The sequence below is a fragment of the Schistocerca cancellata genome, chromosome 3 (assembly GCF_023864275.1).
Source record: "Schistocerca cancellata isolate TAMUIC-IGC-003103 chromosome 3, iqSchCanc2.1, whole genome shotgun sequence".
Lineage (NCBI taxonomy): Eukaryota > Metazoa > Arthropoda > Insecta > Orthoptera > Acrididae > Schistocerca > Schistocerca cancellata.
The window spans coordinates 867,423,034-867,446,504 of NC_064628.1; the positions used below are offsets into that span (position 1 = coordinate 867,423,034).

The 23,471-nt window shown below is 37.5% G+C and overlaps 1 protein-coding gene across 1 annotated transcript in view; it reads right to left on the reverse strand.

Annotated features, from left to right (window-relative positions):
- The window catches only part of LOC126175921 (hemocytin), a 486,280-nt gene that overhangs the window by 331,417 nt on the left and 131,392 nt on the right, over positions 1 to 23,471 (reverse strand). Inside the window, exons 16-18 of the mRNA XM_049922991.1 lie at positions 19,105 to 19,300; positions 12,381 to 12,576; positions 7,013 to 7,101 (exon numbers count right to left, since the gene is read on the reverse strand). Of these exons, the coding sequence (XP_049778948.1) occupies positions 7,013 to 7,101; positions 12,381 to 12,576; positions 19,105 to 19,300 (481 nt within the window). The remainder of the gene's footprint in view (positions 1 to 7,012; positions 7,102 to 12,380; positions 12,577 to 19,104; positions 19,301 to 23,471) is intronic.

The following is a 23,471-nucleotide window of genomic DNA, read 5'->3' on the forward strand; positions in this document are numbered from 1 at the left end:
TTGATCAACGTTAAATGAATGAAAGCTAAGAAAAATGAAAGTTGTGTGGAAACTATCGCAATAACGTACATGAGATGTCAAAAGACCCTGAAGTATAAGCCCTTGTTGCAGAACAGAAGGAGGTGGAAACTGGTTAAGACATGGGGCTTGTGAAAAATTCAGAGCTTTTGAAAATACAAAGATACCACTCGTGTTGTGTGAGCTGAGTAAAGCAGTTGACTGAATTCCCTGTTATGTCTTACAAACTAAACTGGAATTTAACAGTGAAGAGAAACACAAATTAGATATACCCAGTAATACCATACTCAGTTCTTTACAGAATAAAATTCTCACATATAAAACAGCCTCAAACATTTCATTACTCTAGAAATAAGTTAAAACTGATGTGTTACAACATATCTGGGTGATCTGCCCTCAGTTTTAAGAAAAGCTAGAGTGTCGTGCACCTCAGTGTTTATGTCATTGTATCTCCTGAACTGCATATCACACAGTTATATAATTTTGCAGGAACTTTCAGTAGTATATGTGGATACTGTCTCAAAAATGTGGTGTGAATAGAATTAGTAGCAAGTGCATAATAAATTAAAACACCATGCTTGTTGTTGAAGGTTCACTACACAAGAGCAAAAATGTAGCAAGCAATACACTGTTTCTTTTCATTACTCTGTGTGTGTGTGTGTGTGTGTGTGTGTGTGTGTGTGTGTGTGTGTAGGTGGGTGGGGGGAAGTGTCAGAAAGGAAAACATTCAAGAAAGTTTGAAATCATGTATTAAGTTTGTTTGTAGTAGTTAAGTGCTCTCATTCTCAAATAACGGATGAATATAGTCGTGGTAATATGTGCACTGTCAGTTACACTGCGCCAAGAAATATACACAGCTTTTAACATTAATAATTGACTTATTGTGTTAAGACTCAAATATTAGATTATGCCATTTAATGAGTGGATAACAACAACATTTAAATTTTTAGATTCAGCCACTAATTATATGAGATACTGAAAGTCAAATCCTTGTTCCCCCTGAAACCATTAGATAGGCACCCTGTAACTGGGTCTCAGTGTTTTTAGCAGTTTAGTAATACAAATGTCTTCCTATTTGAATAATAAAAGACAATTTGTCCTAGTCAGAAACAGACACTCTCCCTCAGAAGAAATTATTACTCATGCTTAACTGCAATCTCCTCAGGCCCTTCTTTTTCATTGTGGCTATCAATGATCAGCCCTGTTGTGTAATTAGAGTCAATCATCAATTGTTGCTGACAGTGAAACCTTGCTTACTTCGCACTACAATGCCTTAGCTCTTTATAAGATAATGCATTGAATTGTTTTTCGGCTAGTCAACTCCTTTGCAATTGATACGAAATTCAAACAGCTTGTGTAATGTTTCTCTAAGAATAAAGCAATTGGATGTTTCAGTTTTCTAGGAGCTTATATACATTCAGAACTTAGTGTCAATTGGTGTATGTAGATGCTCAGAGATGAAACTTGGACATATAAATACAAGCCAAAAACTGAGCAGCTGATGTTTCAAAATTGAACCAAAACTAACAAAAATGTCTTGTTTTTGAAGCACTTTCACAAAAATGACTGTTTATTTCTTTGGTTGCATTGAGAATGTGTCAGTCATTGTTTTAGAGAATGAAGAACAGTTATTGCTAAATACTATACAACAATTTATTTATAACAAGTCATTGATGAAACTAGGAAAAACAAACAAAAATGTTGCATTGTTCTACATTGTGTCATACAAAATGTTAAAAAATTGATTATCTGACAGGGAAAATACATTGAATTGATGTCTCACTGCCTGTATTCATGTGATTTATCACCTGACAATTTCTTTTTTGGTCCCTTATGTCAGACAGAAATGGATAGACTATTGCTTTGTCAAGCTTAATACATTTTACACTAAGCCACAGAAATTAGTAGAGTTCTGACATAATTATTCAGCATCAAATCCACATTAACATAACATGAGACTGTGCCACGTAGCACCATTGTAGAGCGAATACTTTGGTAACAGCGTAACATTTCTTACTCTTCCCAGTGTGTCCAGCCACATTCAGAGTGATACGCTTTCCTCACCTTCATTGAGCAGATGAAAATGACTATCCAATTTGGAATAGATACTTAATGTTTTCAGTAGAACAAGTTTCATGTTGCTAACAAACACTTGGCTAACTACTCCTCTAGGTTGTATGTTGTGAATGCTTATCACTTGCTGATGTTCATTCACAGGAATGCTGTTAGTATTAGGTCAATGTCCACAATCAATGACAACTATGCCACACATCTCTACAATACAGTTGCAACTTTGACTGAGCAGTTCAGTGAAACGCTGCTCCACCTAATATGGTATGTGAAGTGCACTCACATTTGCACCAGAAAGCATGTTGCATGTTACATAATTCAAAACCATGTGAACAGAGGTCAGACGTTTAGTGATGTTAAGAAAATTTCAGAGGAAGTCATTTCCATTGACTTTAATATTGTATTCTGTTATCATTTTGTGGTGCTCTAACCACTGGCAAAGAGAACCGTGGTGCAGCGAGAGGGGTATTGATAAACTAATTTTATTTCATGATATGCAAACAATCAATCAAGGAGCTACAGCCATCATAATATGTGTGTACTGAATGTGAATGAACATTATCTGTGATACATTGTGTCACTGATTAAAGATAATCAGGGATGTGCAAGCATACAGTGTAAGTATTTGTTTCTCTATTTTATGCAAGAGTTTTCAGAACATAACAACATTATTTCTGAAGTTTCATTGGTTTTATTCCCAGCAGTATTGAACTGCCTAACTGCATTAGCACAAAGGTTTCAGCATGATAGGACAGTGCTGTTCTGCCATTCAGTGTTCACTGACCAGAAGATTCCAATTGGGGAACTATTACCTCGAGGTTAGTCATTTGACAGCAGTTTCCACTAAGTTTGTTACAAAGTAATTAGAGCTTGGATATTGACATGCGAGGTACAAAAAATGTTAAAAGACATTACAATTCCTTATAATGTTATTATAATATTACAAAATAAAACAATCAAAAATCAGTGACAAAATAATGTCATTATAATATTACTTTTCACTGCACAAATGTGTTCTTGGCTAGTTATAAAGTTTGTTTCATGAGCACACTTCATGCCTGTAGTGATAGTCTACCAGCATTTTTTTTAGTGTTATTATTTCACAACCTTTCACAATGCCAAAAAGGAGGCACTTGTCTGATTCAGAAATAGAATGCATCTTTTAGAAAGTGATGACAACTTCAGTGACAACTTAAAGATTTGGGAAGACCAGGGTGGTGAGCAAAATGAAAGTGCTGTTCATTCAAAATCATCTGACAACAGTAAAACATTGGAAGAGATGCCACATTATGCTATCATGTTTATTAGTTCAGCTTGCCACCACTTTTTAAACAGTGGTAAGGATGGTGTAAATGTGCCAATACTACTGTTGCCAGTTGTTAATTTTATAAATTGTGTCAAACAGGCTGTTTTTAGACTACTTCCAGACATTGCTCAGGAGGTTGGAAGAGAAGTATGCCATATGTTCACAGGAGAACAGTCATACAAGAGTAATATTACAGCAGCAGAGAGGTCTACTTTGTATTCACTCAGGTTGGATCCTGATACTGTTATCTCATCAGTGATTAAGAGCAATTCTACAGTTATGCTGGATAAGTATAATTATATCCTGGGTGTACAGTTGAGTTGTTGTTTCCATTTTTTGCACACTATTTTGATAACTGGCCTCTGACATATCACAGATGCTGTTCTTGCTAAGTAATCCAGTGTAACACAGACTGAGCTGCGTGCAGGTTGTGGCATCTCTTCCAACGTTTTACTCTTGTCAGATGTTGCATTGTCCCTCCTATATTACACTGCCTTCCAAGGACTCATAAGGAAGGAATTTCTCTGAGGTATGCTATCAATAACATAGGTTCTCTGACATACAGTATGGCAAACTATCTTGCTATTCTATTGATCCCATTAGTAGATCAGTATGTACACCACATTAGCAATTCAGCACATTTCATATAGCAATCAGAGTGACTATACTGGATTGACTCTGATATTTTACTAGGTTTCTCTTCATTAAATTTAATTGAAGTTTGGTTTGGCATTCAATGACTAAACAAATGCAACATGTTTTGATCTCAATTTAGTTTTATTCAATGACCAGTTTCTGTGGGTTCTTTAAATGACCTACACATATAAATAAATACTCGCACCATCCCCATGCTGCAAAGATATTGTAGGGAGGTTTGATCATCTCAGTAAGCTAACAGAAAATTCAAGGTTAAAATGAAATTATTTTATGTACCTCATTTTTTTTCACCGATCTCAGGGTCTGTTGGTCTTTTTGAGCTGGTGCGAGAAAGATGTATGCAGTTGTGTTCCCTCAGCATGATTAAGTGAAAGTTACAGTATGCAGAAGTTGCAAGTTTTCATTCTACTATCGACCTACATTCTAACTTCCGTCTTCAGATGTGACAAGATCTTGTATTTTTAAATGGACATTTTTGAAGATGCAACACGAAGAGAGAATAACTACCACAGTTGCCATAATGTTCTTACACACACCTATCTACGCCTGCAGATGTTTCTGTGTGGACAATATTTGGTGCGGTTAAACAATAATTGCACACTTCAATCCAATTCATCTGAATACCTGCTTTATTATGGAGATGGAAAAGGATGGTTGCCTTCCCTTTCTTAATTTGTTAGTCAGGAGGAACAATGACAGGATGATTGTACAATGGCATGAGTTGTTTATAGGAAGCCAGTTCAATCTGATTTGTATCTTCAGTCTGATGGTTGTCACCACACGGTTCAGCATCAGAGGGTGAATTGTGTCTTTGTTCATAGAGCCCATTATTACCTCAGATGAGTTAGCCCATATTGAAGTCACCTCTTACCAACTGTGGATCAAATGAGTGACAGGAATAGTGATTTGGCATCTAATTCTACAACTTCCTTGCCTTATGCAGGTTGTATTCCCAATAGGAATGGTTGTATTTTGAAGAAACAAAGTTTTTTGTCAATAATCTAAGATTAGGTCCCATTTTTAGGACTGTAAACAATGATCCAGGTTTGCACAACGCAGAGGTCTAACATATCCCATGAAGCATCTGATCTCGTGCCCCACTGCAGATTGTTAACAAAGATGCAAGCATATCGAGTAGGTACCCAGATATGCCTCAGAGACTTCTTAAGTAACAGAACCCAGTATATTGTATGCAATGGTGAGTGATCATCAGAGACATAGGTATCATCAGGAATGCCCGAGCGAAGTGTGATAGGATGCTGTTATCTTCTATATACATCAATGATATGATGGACAAGGTGAGTAATAATCTGTGGCTGTTTGCTGATGATGCTGTGGTGTGCAGGAAGGTGCCAATTATTGAGTAACTTTAGGGGGATACAAGGTGACTTAGACAAAATTTCTAGTTGGTGTGATGAACAACAGGCAGCTCTAAATGTAGAAAAATGTAGGTTAATGCAAATGAGTAGGAAGAAAAATCCTGTAATGTTCAAGTACAGCATTAGTAATATGCTGTTTGACACAGTCACATCAGTTAAATACTTAGGTGTAATGTTGCAAAGTTATATGAAATGGAGGGAACATGTAATAATTGTAGTAGAAAAGGTGCATGGTTGACTTCAGTTAACTGAGGAAATTTTAAGAAAATGTGGTTCACCTGTAAAGGAGTCCACACATAGAACACTGGTGTGACCCATTCTTGCATGCTGCTTGACTGTATGGGATCCACACTGGGTCAGATGAAAGGAAGCATATAGACACTCTTCCTCCCTTTGCTCTATTTGCGAGTGGAACAGGAAAGGAAACGACTAGTAGTGGTATAAGGTACCCTCCACCATGCACCATATGGTGGCTTGAAGAGTATGTGTGTAGATGTAGAAGTTGTGGCACAATGTAAACTGGTCAGAAAATCAAGACCATGGAGGAATGCTGTACAGACTATAAGCATCATACACAGTTGTAACAGCCAAGCAAATCTGTGATGCCAACAACACAATGGACTACAGCATCACAGAAAGTCTGGCATGTACTTCCAGTTATTTTGATAGAGTAATTAGGGAAGCTATCGAGATTAAATTTGCAAAAGACCTGATAAATAGAGATGGATGATTTTTCTTAAATTCTACCTGAGATCCTGCACTTTCCATGGTCAAACAACGAAGGGTATGGGTGATAGTGAAACTAGAGGTTTAGGGTGTGTATTGTCTTTCTGCATATGCCAACTTTTGTTTCCTGGTTGACGTAATTCCATCCAGCAAGAAGTTAAGTTGCCATGCACAGTGATCTTTTATTTCACTTGTGCCTTCAAAATGTCAAGGTGTTCATCTGCCAAAATATTAGTGGTTGGTCCTTAGACATTGCCTAGCTGCATACCCCATAAGTTATCTGAACATTCAATATGTTACATGCTGGGAGAAGCTCAAGTATTACAACATTAGATTAACGGCTATGTGCACAGATGCATTTAAGTGTTCATTCTTCCCGTGCTCCACACTCAAATAGAACAGGAAGCAACCACAATACATGGTTCAATGTGAAGTACCCTTTGCAAGACCTTTCTCAGTTGTTTGCAGAGTATGGAGGCAATTGTAGATGTGGATGTAGAAGTAGAAGTATGCATTAGAAGAGACATTTTTGAAACAGGTGTCTTACTAGTGTGTACAAGACAAGGTTCCTTTGTGTGCAGCAGCAATTTGCAAATATTTCATACAGAAAAAGATATGTATCAGTAATGTTTTTCCAAATGTTTTTACTGCATATCAATTAAAAACCACTGAATCAACGAATGAATCAAAAATTATTACACCAGTGAAATCATTGCTAATTATGTGTCCAGTGCACACTTCACAATCAGAAGCAACTTTGTTCTTATGTATATGCTATTACAAAGATCCCATACCAGAAAATTATATTTATAGAAAGTATTTCAGATAGCAGTTCCTAATAGGCAACAATGCTTACCTTTGTTTTCCCACGAAGACTGGGGGGTGCATCTACGTAGACTCGTGTAGCTCCATCCCAAAAGACTTTCAAGCCATTTGGAAGCTTCACTATGATATGAAGAACACATTTATTACACAATCTTTCATGATTAAACTAAAGCACAAATAAATTAGCTAGTACACAATAAACAGAACTAATTACCTAAATATAGAATCACAAGATGTGAACAAGGCAGCAGAGCTCTAATCTCTCTCCCCACACCCTCACATTGAGGTATGTTGTAGCATGCACTTTACTAACACAAAAACAATGGCTTGTAGGTGTGTGTGTGTGTGTGTGTGTGTGTGTGTGTGTGTGTGTGTGTGAGAGAGAGAGAGAGAGAGAGAGAGAGAGAGAGAGAGAGAGAGAGAGAGAGACAGAGAATTAAGTACTGGTTAATAACAGAGAAGCTACTAGTAATCAATCATTCAAGCTTCAGAAAAGAATGCCAGTGCAACAAGAAGTCTGATGACATAATTATTAATTAACAATGTAATATCAAAGCTTCAGTACTAAGGATACAAACAAATTAAGTTCAGTAAGTGCAAATAATAAAGTGAGTGAATACATGAGAAGTTTTGAAAAAGAAAAGAAATAAATAAAGACTGAAGAACAAGAAAAAAGATTATATAGTAAGCTGGAAAATTTAATAGTGGAAAATGAAAGAATTTGGAAAATACTGGGGAGGAAAGGGGGGGGGGGTTACAAGAAAAAAGGACAGCTTAAGGTAAGAGATGAACAAAAAAGAAAAGTGAAAGCAGCCATGAAAGATATGTGATGAGTGGAATAGCAAGAAATATGGTACAAGAACATCAAGTATGGGAGAGAGTCAGACTATTCTTGGTGATACAACAACATGCACTGCAAAAAAAGTACCTATTCAATAAAAGTCAGCAAGCTGACATTGAAAGGAAGTGTCCAATGTGAAGAATAACACTGTCAGTGTCATTTTCATTGAACTTACATCACCAAATGATACAGAGGAGCACATGCTGCTTCTCTATGCACACTATATGGAATGAGAAAGACGTATCATATAAAACTTCAAAACACAAAATTAACAGCCTCAAGGGAAGCTAGCAGATTGAGAACTTAAAAGAATAGCTTATCTCATGGTAGCATGTTTGCACCATGTCCTTTACTATTTATGCTAATATCCATACAAACAAAGCAAAACAAAACAAAACAAAACCAAATGCTTCAATTTTTCAAATGATACAGCAGTCTTTTCATAAGTCTAAAGCTTCAAAAGGATAAGGAAAGAACTACAAAAGACCCCCCCCCCTCACAATAAAAAAGCCTACAATAAAATATAGTGAAGAGAAAAGTCAGAAAATCGTCAAGAAGATGCAACCCATTAGTTAAATGTGACACAGTGAGACAAATGACTACTTCACAGCTAAACATCCAAATAATTAAAACTGGCCGTGGACTACACTTTTATGCAAAAATGAAGCAAACTCCATGAAAATGTAATAATGTATTAAGTTACAACACATGTTAACTATCAAGTTTTTTATATGCTGCACATCAAGTAGGAGCTGCAAGTACCACATCCAGATGCAATCTCAGGCCTTCCTATTGACAAAGGATGCAGCTGTCGACTGAATTCACTGAACATACTGAATGTGAGCAGCACAGTGAAATTAACAAGATATCTGTTATTAATTATGACAAAAAAGAACAGTGAGGTAGAGTTGTTTGCTTATGATGGGATCTGTAGGTTTCTGTTTTGACTGTATGTCAGCTAGAGTATGTCACAGGGGATTATAAGTTCTAACTGATACAGATAATGCTGAATCAGGTATTAGATATATAACATAACAATGAAGTTGTTAAATGATGCACCTAATTTAGTCTAGAAAATTCAGTAAAAATACTGACTACTAAATGTAAGTTGGTCTTTTCAAGCTAACTGTTAATAAGCAAAGAAAAGTAGTTTCCTCAGTTCCATTTGGGCAACAACAAAAATTATTTGTATATTGAAGAGAGCAGATAACATTTCTAAGGAAGGTCATTAATGTCATACAAGAAAGTTTTTCATATTTATTCATAAGATTTTAAAATGTTTGCTTTGTAATTAGTGACCATCCTACAAGAATCAAATTTCATTTGTATCACAATTTGTATAACCTGTGTTTTGTCACAGTTTATTGGCAATCTTTCTATTTACTAGTTACAAACAGAACCACTGGTGAACTTTTCCCTTAATTCCATAATGATCCAACTTATGGAAAAGTACAGAATGGTCCACACAATCAAATACTTTAGACAAATCAGAGAAGATACCTACTGTCCTCAACTTATCATTTGGAGGTAAATGATTCCATGGAAATAACCATGGAATGTCTCATGCATTCACCATACATCAATTATACCTACTCACTGACATAGCCTCACACAGCATTTATAGATGAATTACTGCCAACATTGAAAGAACTAAGAATGAGAGTATTCCCTGCATGGGGTGCTGCCTGCAGTGAGAAATGTGTAGTTCAGAAAAAGCTTTCTGTACATTACTGTAGTTACAGAAAGTAAATGATTAGAGTGAAACTATCAAATGGAGCAGTAAAACCGATAGTTCAAATGACATCCCAACTAGAAATCTTTTGGCAGTCTTCCTATTTTGCTAAGCCATACACAGAACAGAATCAGAGAGGTACTTTGCAAGAGAAACAAACAAACCAGGGGATCTTACAACATAATGTGAACAGACTGTGTGACAGTGGTGTCACATATGACCTTCTAATGATCTATGCTAATTTCAGCACCATCCAAGAAAGAATACATTTTAACAGCCAGTTGTATAGTCACTGAAGCTGCAATTTTTTGGGAAAATATTATCTGACTGTCCAGCTAAAATTTGAAATAAATAACCACTTAATGTAGTCAAGGCCTGAGGGTTTCTAAGTTATATTCTTTACTGTCTTGCAAACCTTAGTAAGCATTCCATCACAGTTAATCAGTCATTAGAATTCACCAGATCTTGGCTGCCATTAGCGAGACATACACTAATTCTTACATAAGAATTATTAAGAATTAGCTGAAAACTGCTTCCACAGGAGCACAAAAAAGATGAATATGCTCCTCATTGAAAGATTCAGACAGGAAAGTGGGGTATCACCAGCCTCAATCCTTATTCCTCCTACCCCACCACAAATTTTGCCATGCAAACATATTTGCACTCTTTTTAACACAGAACATTCTAAATCCTATTTGAGACGTAAACCTATGTATGGTCCCCTTTATCTTTCTTTTTCATTTACCACTGTCTTTTGTTACCACTGCTACTATCTCCACCCATAACTATTTCTCTTTTATTACCACTGTCTCTCACTATCTTCTCTCTCTTTGGCTTCCACTGCCTATCATTCCTTTCACTGTCATTCTCTCTCCCACTATCACTGTCTCCTCTCTCTTTTACTCCCACTGGCACCATCTCCTCTCTCTTTCACTGTCAGTCACTGTCTCTCATTCAACAGAAAAAATGGCAAATATGTTTGCAGGCCAAAATTTTTGGTGAGGAAGGAGGAATGAAGATTGAGGAAACTACATCCTGACTTCTCAGTTGGAGTCTTTTAAGGAGGAGCATATTCACTTTTTTTGTGATCTGACAGGAGCATGTTTCAGCTGGCTCCCTTCTTTTCCCTATTACTGCTGGGTGTGCTGCTTATATAAAATGAATTCTGTAGGTCAATAAAGTTTTTGATAATTTGTTTATATACTTTGACACAACAAATATACTTTGACATAACAAATAAATAGGCATAATATAAGGTTAATACAAAATTGTCTTCCATCTAATAAAATTTCACCTTATATAAAAATGCACAACATTTTTACGCTAAACCTACAGTATTCCAAGAATCAGTGTTTAATTTGCAAGTAATATGAATTTTGTATGACAAAATAATTTTTTGTAAAGTGCTTAACCTGCCAGGTGGCACCATTGAACAATTTCCAGGTCACAACAGCCTGTATAGGTAAGAAGTGCCCATTATACAGAGACAGAACATCAAAGTTTTATTGGTGAAAAATAGTGATTAAAAACACAGTTTGAGGAATGCAGAACCCTTGTGATTACTCCAAAACTCTTCTCATGTGTTCACTACATCACTTAGAACTACGTTTATGCCTTAGACCAGATATTACGCGCATAAGAACAGTAACTCTGAAGATCTGGATCTTGATAATGGATAATGATATCAAAAGAAATTTTTTCCTGTGAACACCATCTTAAGAACATACAGTAAAAATTTCAATGATTTTCCATGAATAGAAATTGTAGTGGTGGACATCCCCACAATTTGATACCTAAAAATCATAGTTTTTCAGGGTTTTCTCAGGACTGTCCCTGAACAAATCGTGATTTTATATGCCATCTTAGGTCCACCCTAGACCACATCTAATGCAAAAGAACCCACTGGTTTACTCAGTTTGCCTGGGCTGGAGGAAATGTGTACTGTTGAAATTTTGGCCCTGTCCTTCCTTCCGATAGGTATACTAAAGGGCCATAGCTCACGGGCTATCCAAAACACTTGATCCATTATTTTTGTGATCAACAGCACCCAAAATACGACTGTTTGAAAAATCTCATCTTTGTACACGGCTTTTTGGAACATTGGTACCATGCACCATCAATCATGGATCAATTCCTTCTATTCTGTTGCCATTCTTTCCCTCTCCAATCACATCCCCAGTTTCAATCTTCCTCTCCAATCATTTAATGTAACATTTAAGGCCTAATATAACATCTCTTTGAGCTCTCAAACTGATGTATTTAGGATTTAGCCTGGTTCTTTGATAACTAAACATTCCCATTTTAGCATCATATCACGCCTGACAGGGTTGGAAATCTTTCCATTCAGTTTCATGGAGTTGATTAATTATTTTTTAATCAAATATGTTTGTGCTTATTATGAGATGACATCTTTGGTGAAACATGCACATTAATTCATCATGAATGGAGGCTGAAGGAGAATGAACAAAGACATGTATCACTTGAATCCCATACTTGATGTAATTAAAGTATGTCTATCTAGTTGTAATAGAAGTATTTGAACATATTAGTAATTAGTGTATCAAAAAATATAACTCATTGATAAAAGTTGTGAATATGGAAATAAACTACAAAATATAGTACACCATATCATGGATTTATTAATTTTCTAGTGTTTTTTGAATGTGTCTCCACCCTTCAGTGTCAAAATTTTGTCTGTGGTTTATGTTCAGAGTAGACTTGGATAGTTCATATATTTTGTTTTAGGATTCACAGTTAATATGTAATTTACATTGTGTTTTTGACATATTGTCCTATATGACAGTGTTAAAGTATTAAGTTTCTTACCCACAACAAACATTGATGAAGCTTCATGAATGTATACACCAGACACATTGACAGGAAGCTCATCTGGCACACGGCCATCCACTAGCACCTCTCGGTTCTGTAGTAGCTTCACTTCAATAACGTCATCAATTCGGACTGTCACTGCTTTGTTGCAAGATGGCATTTCCCCTGCCACAGATGCAGGGAAATTCATGGCCTGCATAATTAAATACATGATATTCAATAACTTGATTGGAATTTAGTAACATAAGACTCTTCACAAAAGATCTTCTATTAAAACCATTAAAATATTTTAGAATCACCATGTCATACAGAATAAAAATAGACAACAATCTCTTTTTGTCACTGAAAGACACTCAGTACCATTATTCACAGCATTACCAGATAGTGCACTTTTCTTGTTATTATTTCTTTAGTTATATTTATAGGGGGAAATATACAGTTATTTGCAGGGTGCATATATGGACAGGAAAAAAAAATTCCATTTTTTTCCAGAATTTCCCGGTTAAAAATACACTTTTTCACGGGTGAAAGTACACTTCTTCCGTGGTGAAAATACACTCTAAACCCTTGGTGGAAGTACTTTTTTCCAAGTTAAGAGAGAATATACATTCCACCAGAGCTGTAAAACTTATCAATCCTTTGACTGGTGGAGGTTTTACACATTGATATACAACTTCCCGACACCTTAGGAAACAAAACATAGCAAAAAAACATTGTGTTTTGGAAAAATCTTCAATGTTTGGCAACACTTAATTTTTGCTGTTTTTTTTATGAGGGTGTGGTGAAGCAGGAGTCTACAAGCACAGCTTGAATTGCAGCAGCTGAATATTTCTGACAAGCACAATTATAAATTTAACTACTGTGCACCGAACATTTCATGGGTTACGTGGCTGACTATGTGTTCTATTGAGCACTTCGTCTTTTCCATAGAAAAGCCAATCATGGGTATTTTTTTGAAGGATAATTATATTTTTTTGCCATCATAATTGCATAATTTGTAATCTATGAAATAATTAAAATAAATCTGAAAAGCTAACCTAGAAACTTGGCCTTTTTTAGTGTGTGTAACCCTTTAAGATATATCAGACACAAATGTGCCAGTAAAATTTTAGATAATGGCTCAAATGGTTGGTCTTCTGGGCTCAAAAATTTTCAAAGTGGCTGGTCCACAGTGATAAGTTCTGAATGAGAGTCTATTGCTCCATGTTTTACAAAATTCACTGCACATTCTCACATGCAACACAATACATAGTGCATAAAACAAAATGTATTTTGATAGTAACGCTTCTCAGACCACCATTTGCAATATGTTACCATGACCTGTTAGAAGTGTAAACAGTTGTGACGCCACGCACATTGAAACGAGGCCCAAGAGAAAGACACAGTGAAAGCAGTCTGTTCTTACAAAGTAATGCATAGTCTTTGACACATTTTGGTGTTTCAGACACCTGTGTATGCACTGTATTGTAAATAGTGCATTTTCTTTGCAACTAAAGTTTTATTTTGGTGTTATTCTCTTGTTCATGTTTTATTGCTGCAGTATTATTCTGGAGTAGTAGAGCAAAGTAAAATTCATTGTTAGAGTATCAGTTATTACATCTACATCCACATCTATACTCTGCAAACCACTGTGAGGCGTGTGGCGGAGGATACATCCCATTGTACCAGTTGTCAGGGCTTCTTCCTTTTCCATTCATGTGTGGAGTGTGGGAAGAACGACTGTTTGAATGCCTGTGTGCATGCAGTAATTATTCTAATCTTATCCTCATGGTCCCTATGTGAGCAATTAACAGTCAATATTAACAGTCAAAATTACAAAAATTAAATTGAAAAGTAAAACAACAAAAAATACCCAGAATTCCAAAAAATTCCCAGATGTTTCCTGAATGAAAAAATTCCTGGAATTTTTCCAGTTGTCCTGCGACATATATACCCTGTATCTAGAACTTATACTGTTGAATACAGATGTGGTACACAGTTTGACAACAAGGAATATCACCAGAAATGAATTTTCTGAAAAGGGCACTAAAAATTATTGTGCTCATGATTCTATTTTATCTCTTTTAAGACAAATCTATTTTGGAACTATACACTCCCACCTGAAATATGGTATTGAGATTTGGGGTAGGGCTCCAACGGTATATATGGAGCCCAGAAAGAGCAATTAGCATAATAGCTAATATTAGTAAGCATAATAACAAAAGAGCAACAGATCATAGTCCATTTTCTGTTGGGAGACATTGTTATAACAGATTGTCAAATAATATAAAATTGTTAAAAGGAAGCAAATTTAAGACAAAATTAAAGCAACTGTTAATTGATAAATGTTTGTGCTCCATCAAGGATTTTTAATGTTATTGTGTATAATTTATCTTTACATCTAAACTTTTTTTAATGTTCTTGTGTTTGTAAACTAACTATGTCCATGACTGTTAAGTTATTATGGACGAATAAACCATTTATTTATTATTTAGTTCAAGTGTCTCCTTTGACAAACTGCTCCCACAACAATTGTCATAACTCTGATAGGATACCATCTACCATAAAAAAATCTTCTTAAGTGCAATAATTTCTTTCACAAACTGCTGCACCTACACTCAGCACTTCTCAGTGGCACATATTTCTAGAAACCCTATGCATCAAGCATGTAGAACTGGACCTATAAAATACGTTAAATGTTACCAACTAATCATAGAGCATTATATGTGTAACATGAAATATTTGAATATATAATACCCATGTGACTAAATTCCTTAGCAATGCAAAATAAGAATAATGATTCTCATTGTTTTCACAAAATACAAATCCTTATGTATAATTCTATGTTTTGTCAACATGAGACATCCAGCTATAAATATAATTCATGATCTTAAATAGATTGTGATAAAGCCAGTCACAGCATTATCCCAGAGTAACTGTATGCCTATGAAGCAAATCTGAGTTAAACTGAAAACCAAAGACAGAAATTTCAAATAAATAATCAGTTCACAGGTTTTCTCTGTTGCATCTATGCAAATGTTTGCATGCATTCATCTTTGCAAATGTTTCACACATTCATCTTGTTCCTATAATGAGCTAAGAGCCATATCTACATCTACATCTACATTTATACTCCGCAAGCCACCCAACGGTGTTTGGCGGAGGGCACTTCACGTGCCACTGTCATTACCTCCCTTTCCTGTTCCAGTCGCGTATGGTTCGCGGGAAGAATGACTGTCTGAAAGCCTCTGTGCGCGCTCTAATCTCTCTAATTTTACATTCATGATCTCCTCGGGAGGTATAAGTAGGGGGAAGCAATATATTCGATACCTCATCCAGAAACGCACCCTCTCGAAACCTGGCGAGCAAGCTACACCGCGATGCAGAGCGCCTCTCTTGCAGAGTCTGCCACTTGAGTTTGTTAAACATCTCCGTAACGCTATCACGGTTACCAAATAACCCTGTGACGAAACGCGCCGCTCTTCTTTGGATCTTCTCTATCTCCTCCGTCAACACGATCTGGTACGGATCCCACACTGATGAGCAATACTCAAGTATAGGTCGAACGAGTGTTTTGTAAGCCACCTCCTTTGTTGATGGACTACATTTTCTAAGGACTCTCCCAATGAATCTCAACCTGGTACCCGCCTTACCAACAATTAATTTTATATGATCATTCCACTTCAAATCGTTCCGCACGCATACTCCCAGATATTTTACAGAAGTAACTGCTACCAGTGTTTGTTCCGCTATCATATAATCATACAATAAAGGATCCTTCTTTCTATGTATTCGCAATACATTACATTTGTCTATGTTAAGGGTCAGTTGCCACTCCCTGCACCAAGTGCCTATCCGCTGCAGATCTTCCTGCATTTCGCTACAATTTTCTAATGCTGCAACTTCTCTGTATACTACAGCATCATCCGCGAAAAGCCGCATGGAACTTCCGACACTATCTACTAGGTCATTTATACCGAGTATCTCAATCTTGGATACTTGCAAGAAGCAATTAATGCAGCAGATTGTTTTATTATTATGATTATTATTTCTTATTATTTCTTTTTCTCCTATAATGGATGCCATCCCTCACTGGGCATTATGGGCCAAGTGAGTCAAAATTGTTAGCTGTCATGGGGGAAGTTGCACATTTACTAACAGCACTCTCTCTTCTGGTAAGCATCTTAAACGGGATAATTTTCACCTGCAATGTATGTCACACACACAGTCTAACTGTAAATCAATCGATTGAAGCCTTTACTGGTGTCTCCAGAACTATTCTCATCAAAGTAAATATGAAGTTACCAGTGACCCCAAATCTGTCTCTGCACAAATGTTTAGTGGGACAGAAAAAATATAAATAATTTTGTAACTCAAAAAATTTTACATGATAAATTATCTACATTTTCGAGTCAGTAATTTTTTGATGAAGAAACTGTATAGGAACTTTGATTTGGACTTGCCTGTATCATTCGACCACTTAAATCACAACTGTTAATTGTACACTTTCTTTACAAATGTTCATCACTTGTATTTATCACACTGATACTGAACCTGATGATTCAAAAATGAAACCTAAAATTCTATTTTAGAATTTTTTCACTGACAAAAGGTATCCCACAGTTTCTTGCTTTATCACATAGATATAAAGCTAGGTGTAAGAGAGGTACACTGAAGTGACAAAAATCATCGGATACTTCCTAATATCATGTCTGACCTCCTTTTGCCTGGCATAGAGAAGGAACTCAACATCACAAGAACTCAACAAGCTGTTGAAAGCCCACTCCAGAAATATTGAGCCACAGTGCCTCTGTAGCCATCCATAACTGTGGAAGCATTGAGGTGCAAAATGTTGTGCACAAACTGACCTCTCAATTACATACCATACATGTTCAATGGGATTCACATCAGGTAGTCTGGGTGGTCAGATCATTCACCTGAACTGTCCAGAATGTTCTTCAAACCAATTGTGAACAACTGTGGCCCAATGACATAACACTGTTGTCTGGGAACATGAAGTACATGAAAGGCTGCAAGTGGTCGCCAAGTAGCCAATGTAACCACTTCCAGTCAATGATTAGTTCCGTTGGACCAGAAAGGTTCATCCATTCCTTGTAAACACAGTACACACTATTAAGGAGCCACCACTAGCTTGCACAGTGCCCTGTTGACAGCTTGGTTCCATGGCTTCATGAGGTCTGCACCACAATCGAACTGTACCATTAGCTCTTGTCAACTGAAATCAGGACCTATCTGACCAGGTAGCAATTTTACAGTCATCTAAGGTCCAACCAATGTGGTCAAGAGCCCAGGAGAGGTGCTGCAAGTGATGCGCTGTTAGAAAAGGCACTTGCGTTGGTCATCTGCTTGCCACAGCCCATTAACGCCAAATTTTGCTGCACTGTATTAACAGATACATCCCTCGTATGTCCCACATTGATTTCTGCGATTATTTCATGCAGTTTTGCTTTTCTGTTAGCACTGACAACTTTACATAGACACTATTGATCTCAGTTCTAGGTGAAGGTCGTCAGACATTACATTGTCAGTGGTGAGAGGTAGTGCTCGAAATTTGGTATTTTCGGCACATGTCTGACATAGTGGATCTCAGAATATTCAATTCCATATGTTTTCTGAAATGGAATGTCCCATATGTTTAGCTCCAACTACCACATCTGTTAATTCCAGTCGTGGAGCCATAATAATGTCCGAAACCTTTTCACATGAATCACTTGAGTAGCTCCGGCAATGCAGTGCCCTTTTATACCTTGTATACGCAATACCACCACCATTGGTGTATGAACATAGTGCTGTCCCATGACTTTTATCACTTCAGTTTGTGTATCAATAGAATTGACCAACAACTAAAGTCTAAGGGAAAAAGACAAGATGTGAGGCCATCGTAGATTTCTTATTAAATATTACACTGACTGTGTACTAGACCTGCACTATTTCAAGTTACTGTTTCATAAGATACATCTGACTAATCAATTTGATAGACATCTATAAGATATCTGTTTATGTATGAGATTATGTGAAGCATTTTTTACCAGATAGAACAACTGTAGTTTATTTTAGCAGTTACACTGTGCAGTACTTATTCACAGAGAATATAAAAAACGAAGAAAAATGCATGAAGCAAGAAATACAACACAATATGGATCATGAGGCAGAAAAACAAAACACTGAAGCAGATCAGGCATTAAAGTGAAAAGTGCAGTTACAGGGCAGAAAAACGACAAAGAAGGATGGCTCTCTGTTTAGCCATTTCCTTGTGTAGAAAGGGCACAGATGAGATTTCTGAAAGAAGCAGTTAGTTACACATTACTTGATAATAAGGTAAATAGGGATATCCTAATGAAGTTAAACATATTTAATCCGAATGAAGGAACAGTGAAATAAAAGAAATATGGCAAAAGCATATAACAAAGACACAAAAAAATGCAACACCAAACTCATTGTTGAACTATAACAAAAACAAAAAACAAAAGAGACTGGTAAACCAAAGAAAAGACGGAAAGAAAAAAAAAATACTTGAGGGTGGAACAAAGAAGACGGAGTTTAATGATTGGTGATTATGATAATGATGATTAATTAAAAAAGACTGTGAGTATTGTCTGTGTTTTCATACCATATGAAAGGAAAAATTTTACAGTTAAGTAGCAGTGACATAGACTTTAACAGATATAAGGTATGATGTGTTTCATATGCATATACAGCATTAAATGTAATTGATGCTAACCTCAGAAATGGATCCTGCACATGCAACATTCTCTGTCTCAATACTAAAATCAGCTCCCTTTACAAGATGGTATGAACATTTTCCCATAAAGTCATAACGACGACCATCAAATGTCACATAATGTGGGTCGCCTACAGATGCACACCGAGCAGAGCAATGTGTCTGTGTACACACCCACTGACCAGCTACACAGGTGCTGAAACATAAAGAGGTCAATTATTCAAAATGTTTTTGTATTTATTTAAATAAAATAACAAACACCTAAAACAGTCAAAGCTCTAAGTACTGGAAACATCACCATTAACTGGAACTATAAATAAGTTTACGTTCATTTTCGACTCACACCTCAAGTTATTTAGAAAATAATTTAACACACTAAAACATGTACCCATATCCACAGAGATGTTGAGGATATGACCATAAATATTTTCAGAGATAGCAAAAGTAAAACTGCATGCTGGCTGAGAAACCTTAAGAGACAGACTCAACCACCATAAATGGAGATGTCTCCTTACCTCTTGCCTTGATGTACGAATGCTGAGACTTAAGTGAAACTATTTTGTATACATGACTGCGATGAGGTGTAGCAAATAGTATTGAATTTGGATGGTTTACGACAGTGAGAGAAGTGAGAGAGTGAAATGTAGTGCCAGTAGATAACCTACTGTCTCTAAACAGCACTAAGAGAGTTGCTGAACAGCCTGTATTGTAGAATATACAAGGGAGAAAATGAAGCAGGGCAATTACTATAAGAAAATAAATGAATCACTATAAAGGAACTATGAAAATTGGTCACAAACTGATATTCATACAGGTATTACCAGCAAATACAAAATCGTAAACTTTGACGGCCAATGGATGAATATGTGACACTGCAGAGCAATTTCATCACGCAGCTGAGAAGGAAAGTACACAGGAAACCTGTTGATACCAGAGCATAAAAGGGTTTGCAAATATCATTCTGTGTACTCTGTTGGACAGTCAGTATGCCTTGCAGACAGGCATGTGAACAACAAACACAGTTGTCAGCATTTAAGAAAAGTACATGCTGTTGGATTCAGACAAGCCAGTTGGAGTAACTGGCAAATCACTCTACATCTGAATAGGAATGATGCCACTATTCAACAATGTTGGCAGGAATGAGTGAATTATGACCAAACATAGCATCAAGATGGAACTGGTCAACCTGAATAAAATGCCAGAACATGTGGACCATGCAACTGTTGGAGAGGCTCTCAGAGCCCCAGATGCTCATTATCATCAATCCGACATACAACTGGAGCTACTATTAACAGGTGCCTCACTGAAAGGGAGCTGAGCTCAGGTACCCCTCACACACACTTCTATTGACCTGCGTACACTAACAAGTTTGTTTTCAATTGTGTCAGGCACATTTGGTCTCAGATCTAACTCACTGGAGTAGAAGTATCATCAGTGATGAGCCCCGCTTCAAACTGAGTCTTGATGATGAACCAAGAAGTGTCTGGATATGCCCTGGACAGTGGTGGGATACCAACATGACTGTTGTCCACCATATGGCCCAACAACAAGGAGTGATGATTTGGGGTACCATTTCATTTCATACCAGGAGCCATTTGGCTGCCCCCACAGCACCATAACAATACAATGGTACATGATCAATATTCTACGGCCCATTTTGTTGCCCTTCAGAGCAAGTCATCCCAGGCTTACATTTAAGCAAGATAGTGCCTTCCTGTGCATGGTGAGTGTTTCTACTGCTTGTGTTTGCACTTGCTAAGCCATGTGTCGGCCAGCAAGGTTGCCGGATCTCATCCCAATTGAGAACATTTAGAACTTTTTGTGCAGGACCCTCCAACCAGTTTGATATTTTGACAATTTAACATGACAATTAGGCAAAATTTGGTGCAATATCCCTATGGAGAACTTCCAACAACTCTGTCAACCAATGCAAAGCCGAATAACTGCTTGTATAACAGACAGAAGTGGACCAACATGTTACTATCTTGCTCAATTTGTGAAGCTCTTTCTCTTGAGTAAATCATCCAATTTTTCTGAAATGTAATTATTTGTTTGTCTGCACATGTACATCACATCTACTGGTTTCCATCCCATTCAGATAATTCCTTCATGGTGGTACTTTTTTTTTTAGAGTCATTATGTCAAGACTCAAATATGACACAAAATTCAAAAAACCAAACAGTGAACTAAATGATGCAAGCTATTTTAAAAAAAAGAGAGAGGGACAAAGGAGAAAGAAAAAACAGGGTAACAGAAGAGCATGCAATGCCAACTGGCTGCTGTTTCATTCTCTGCCATATGGTGTCATTCGGATGCAGCATGGAAGGGCACAAGAGTCAGCACACCACTCTCCTGGGTTTGTCAGTTTTCCCAACCTTGGAGCTGGTACTTCTCGTTCATGTGACTCCTCAGTTGCTGTCATGAGACAGAGTGCAACCTATTCCAGTTCTCCCACCAAGGGCAGATCCCTGGTAGCACTGGGAACTGAAGTCAGGTGCTCTACAGGGCAATCAGACATGTTGGCCACTCAGCGACAGAAGCTGACATAATTGTTCTCTGCACCATGAATATTTTGTTGTTCTAAAGATAACTGCATTTATTAATATGATACTGGAAAATCTGTAGTGGAATGTAGACAATTGGTTGAGTAATGGCAACCACTTACCATACAATGGATACTTTGAGCATTGAATAACCATATGCAAGGGCAAGGTGGTAATTTCTTGGTCTGAAGACCTGACCATCAGATAAGAAAGGTGTTACTTTTAACACTGTCATTTTAAGCCTATGCACTTGTCCAACATTTTCCCAGTGAATAGATTCTGTCCTTATCCAAAATTGTATGCAAAATATCAATCTACAGTTACCATTACCACTTGATAGGAATCATAAATTCCTTAGCAGGTGAAAGACAGAGGCTGTTAACCCCTTAACATAAAATCCCGAATTATCTTGTTTTATTATTTTGACAGGAACTTAAAATCCCAGGTATGCTCAGAAACTTAAAAAGTGACCTTCGATAAAGTACAACACTAGAATGAGATTTTCACTCTGCACCGGAGTGTGCACTCATGTGTAACTTCCTTTCAGATTAAAACTGTGTGCCGGGCCAAGACTCGAACTCGGGACCTTTGCCTTCCATGGGCAAGGTAGGAGACAAGGTACTGGTGGAAGTAAAGCTGTGAGGACGGGGTGTGAGTGGTGCTTGGGTAGCTCAGATGGTAGAGCACTTGCCCGCGAAAGGCAAAGGTCCTGAGTTTGAGTCTCGGCCCGGCACACAGTTTTAATCTGCCAGGAAGTTTCAAATGCAACACTGTTTATGTCCATTTCAGCACTAATAGTTATGTGTTTGGGCACTAGAGAGCACTAGGTTAGACAGATAGCAGTGAAGAGGTGCAGAGGGGGCACGGGGGCGGGGGGGAGTAGCAAAAAAGGAGAGAAATAAAAAGACTGGAAGTGGTGGTGGAGTGACGGCTGTGTAGTGCTGGAATGGGAACAGGGTAGGGGCTGAATGGGTGAGGGTAGTCACTAACAAAGACTGAGGCTAGGAGGATTACGAGAATGTAGGATGTATTGCAGGGAAAGTTCCCACCTGCGCAATTCAGAAAATCTGGTGTTGGTGAGAAGGATTCATATTGCACAGGCTGTGAAGCAGTCATTGAAATGAAGGATATCATGTTTGGCAAAATGTTAAGGAACAGGGTGGTCCACTTGTTTCTTGGCCACAGTTTGTCGGTGGCCATTCATGTGGACAGACAGCTTGTTGGTTGCCATGCCTACATAGAATGCAGCACAGTGGTTGCAGCTTAGCTTGTGGACCACGTAACTGGTTTCACAGGTAGCCCTGCCTTTGATGGGATAGGTGAAATTAGTGACTGGACTGGTGTAGGTGGTGGTGGGAGGATGTATGGGACAGGTCTTGCAACTAGGTCTATTACAGGGGTCTGAGCCATGAGGTAAGGGATTTGGAGCAGGGGTTGTGTATGGATGGATGAGTATATTGTTTGGACGGCAGAATAACACTGTGGGAGGGGTGGGAAGGATAGTGGGCAGGACATTTCTCATTCCAGGGCACAACAAGAGGTAATCGAAACCCTGGCAGAGAATTTAATTCAGTTGCTCCAGTCCTGGGTGGTACTGAGCTACGAGGGGAATGCGCCTCTGTGACGGGACGGAGGGACTTTGGGAGGTGGTGGGAGACTGGAAAGATAAGGCATGGGAGATTTGTTTTAGTACAAGGTTGGGAGGATAATTACAGTCAGTGAATGCTTCTGCACTATACAGCCGTCATTCCACCATCACACCAAGTCTTTTTACTCCTCTCCTTTTCCACTATTTCCCCCGCCCCCCTCTCCCCTGCCCTCCAT